The sequence below is a fragment of the Ictalurus punctatus genome, chromosome 26, assembly GCF_001660625.3.
Source record: "Ictalurus punctatus breed USDA103 chromosome 26, Coco_2.0, whole genome shotgun sequence".
Lineage (NCBI taxonomy): Eukaryota > Metazoa > Chordata > Actinopteri > Siluriformes > Ictaluridae > Ictalurus > Ictalurus punctatus.
In genome coordinates, this window is record NC_030441.2 from 19,467,122 (window position 1) to 19,469,621 (window position 2,500).

Here is a 2,500-nt window from a genome sequence, read left to right on the forward strand (position 1 = left end):
AGAGAGAGAGAGAGAGAGAGACAGAGAGAGAGAGAGAGAGAGAGAGACAGAGACAGAGAGAGAGAGAGAGAGAGAGAGACAGAGACAGAGAGAGAGAGAGAGAGACAGAGAGAGAGAGAGAGACAGAGACAGAGAGAGAGAGAGTGAGAGAGAGACAGAGAGAGAGAGACAGAGAGAGAGAGAGAGAACGAGTGAGTGAGAGAGAGAGAGAGAGACAGAGAGAGAGAGAGAGAGAGACAGAGACAGAGACAGGGAGAGAGAGAGAGAGAGAACAAGAGAGAAAGAGAGAGAGAAATAACACACTACAGTGTATATAACTGACCTGTGGCTCAGTGAACACTCGTACACACTCAGCCTGTAGTGGTCTGGAAGCGGCTTACACACACACACAGTTATAATAACAGGCGTTCGGCACACAGCGAACATCACACAGCAAACTACACGTCAGACATGATGGATTATAACCTTCTACACGCAGCGTAGGGAAGAAACGACGCTAATCAGAGAGCAGAGATTCTGTAAATACTATAAACCTTAAACAATTCTCTATAGCGCACACGCCATGACACTTGACCCGACGTACACGGCTGGGTTTCAGGCAGAAATGGATATTTTTATGTGACGGAATGAATGTGCTTGTGTTTATAGTAAGCTGAGGCCAGATAAAGTCTAGCAGCCGAGCATCTGAAGCTGTTTATAATCATTTCCATACGACATTGATGCAGCAAAAACATCTGGGTTTAGTCTTTCAGATGAAAACACATTAACGTGAATCTTATTCCAGTCAACTGGGTTTTAGCTTTAGTCTACATTTAGTTGAGGAATGAGGCGTATTAGCAACTAGCATCAGGCTTTATTAACAACCGGATATGTATGAGCGCGTGTGTTTAGCGTTAGCTCTTATCGGCTAATGCCACAACACAGCTAGCAAGAACACACGAGGAGGCAGAGCGCTAAAATCCCCTAGCGTTTTTTTCTCCTCTGAGTGGAATCTACGCTAACAGCAGAAACGCTAAACTGCACGTCGTTATGTGCACTTTTAAAAACTGCGCAGTCCCGCCCACTAATTTCTGATTGGTTCACAAAACCAAGGTTGGCTAATTCACAGGTCAAAAGCTAAAAGCTGTTTTTCCGCCAACTTTTCTTTGCGTTTGGTACGAAAAGCAGAAGTCCGCAGCTCTCAGGTGTCTCCCATGTCGCCATGGCAACAGGTCGTAAAATCGCTGATCGGGGAACATTTTAAGTGGCGTACCAGAAAGTAATCGGCCCACATCTGCCTCGCAGTGTCCAGCGCTGCTTGTCGTAGCTTCATCACGTGCTCATAGCGTAGGTCGCTCCAGTGCTTCGGGCCGTCCTCATCCTCATACTCGCTAACACAAAAACGAAGGAGCATGAGGAGCTAGCGTCAGTCTTCACTGGCTAAGACACGCAAGATTCTACAGGCTTCACCGTCATGCTTTATCGATACGCCTCTCACCTGGGCTCCTGCTGTGGCCTCCACTCCACGTAGTGGTACAGACTCTGCACGTTAACGAGCCACTCGCGCAGGACGGCCGTGGTGTTGTCCGCGTTGTGGTCCGTCGCCACCCTGCCACAAACACAACCAGCAAGCGTCAGGTTTATCACAAACGAATTCAAATGAGCAAAACAAAATCAACGTGAAGTGTGAAGGGCTGTGTGCTTTCACTTCCTGTCAAATATCTAAGAAAAGTAATATAACGGAAATTAAACAGAAATATTTCACACAAAAAACCTGAACGGAAGTGTCTAACAGTAACACTCAGTGTTCGCTCGCTAAGCTTTTAGCAACCATGAAAACAAAAAGATGAAGTAAAACAGCGTATTTGTTTATGTTTGGAGTGACGCAGTTTTCATTTTTTGGGGGAAAAAAGAAAACAGGGCCATTTAGATTTAGATTTAGATTTAACATGCTTATTTTGGTCCAAAGTTTTTGTTTGTTTGTTTTTTTTAAATGTATTGCCGTGGTTTATTAAAAAAAAAGTACTGTATCTGAAGACATACTTATAATAATAATAAGAAGAAGGAGAAGAAGGATATGATGAATAAGAAGACGAAGGAGAAGAAGCACAAGAATAAGGAGAAGAAGGAGGAGAAGAAGAAGAAGGATAAGAAGAATAAGAAGGAGAAGAAGGATAAGAAGAAGAATAAGAAGAAGAAGCACAAGAATAAGAAGGAGAAGAATAAGAAGGAGAAGAAGAATAAGAAGGAGAAGAAGGATAAGAAGAATAAGAAGGAGAAGAAGAAGGATAAGAAGAATAAGAAGGAGAAGAAGAAGAAGAAGAAGAAGGATGAGAAAAAGGATAAGAAGAAGATGATGAAGAAGGATAAGAAGAAGAAGATGATGAAGAAGAAGGAGAAGAATTGAATATTATTATAGGCTGGGAGAACCTGTTTGGAAAAGTCCAGAGTGCTTGTTGCATTTGGACGGACCTCCTGTCAGTCATTTTGAAGACACTCCCGTAAGCCCCTTTTAACGACA

General features: G+C 43.2%; 1 protein-coding gene across 1 annotated transcript in view; it reads right to left on the reverse strand.

Moving 5' to 3' along the window:
• LOC108258749 (procollagen galactosyltransferase 1) overlaps positions 1-2,500 on the reverse strand; it is a 14,479-nt gene that overhangs the window by 6,550 nt on the left and 5,429 nt on the right. Inside the window, exons 2-3 of the mRNA XM_017457628.3 lie at positions 1,478-1,588; positions 1,253-1,370 (exon numbers count right to left, since the gene is read on the reverse strand). Of these exons, the coding sequence (XP_017313117.1) occupies positions 1,253-1,370; positions 1,478-1,588 (229 nt within the window). The remainder of the gene's footprint in view (positions 1-1,252; positions 1,371-1,477; positions 1,589-2,500) is intronic.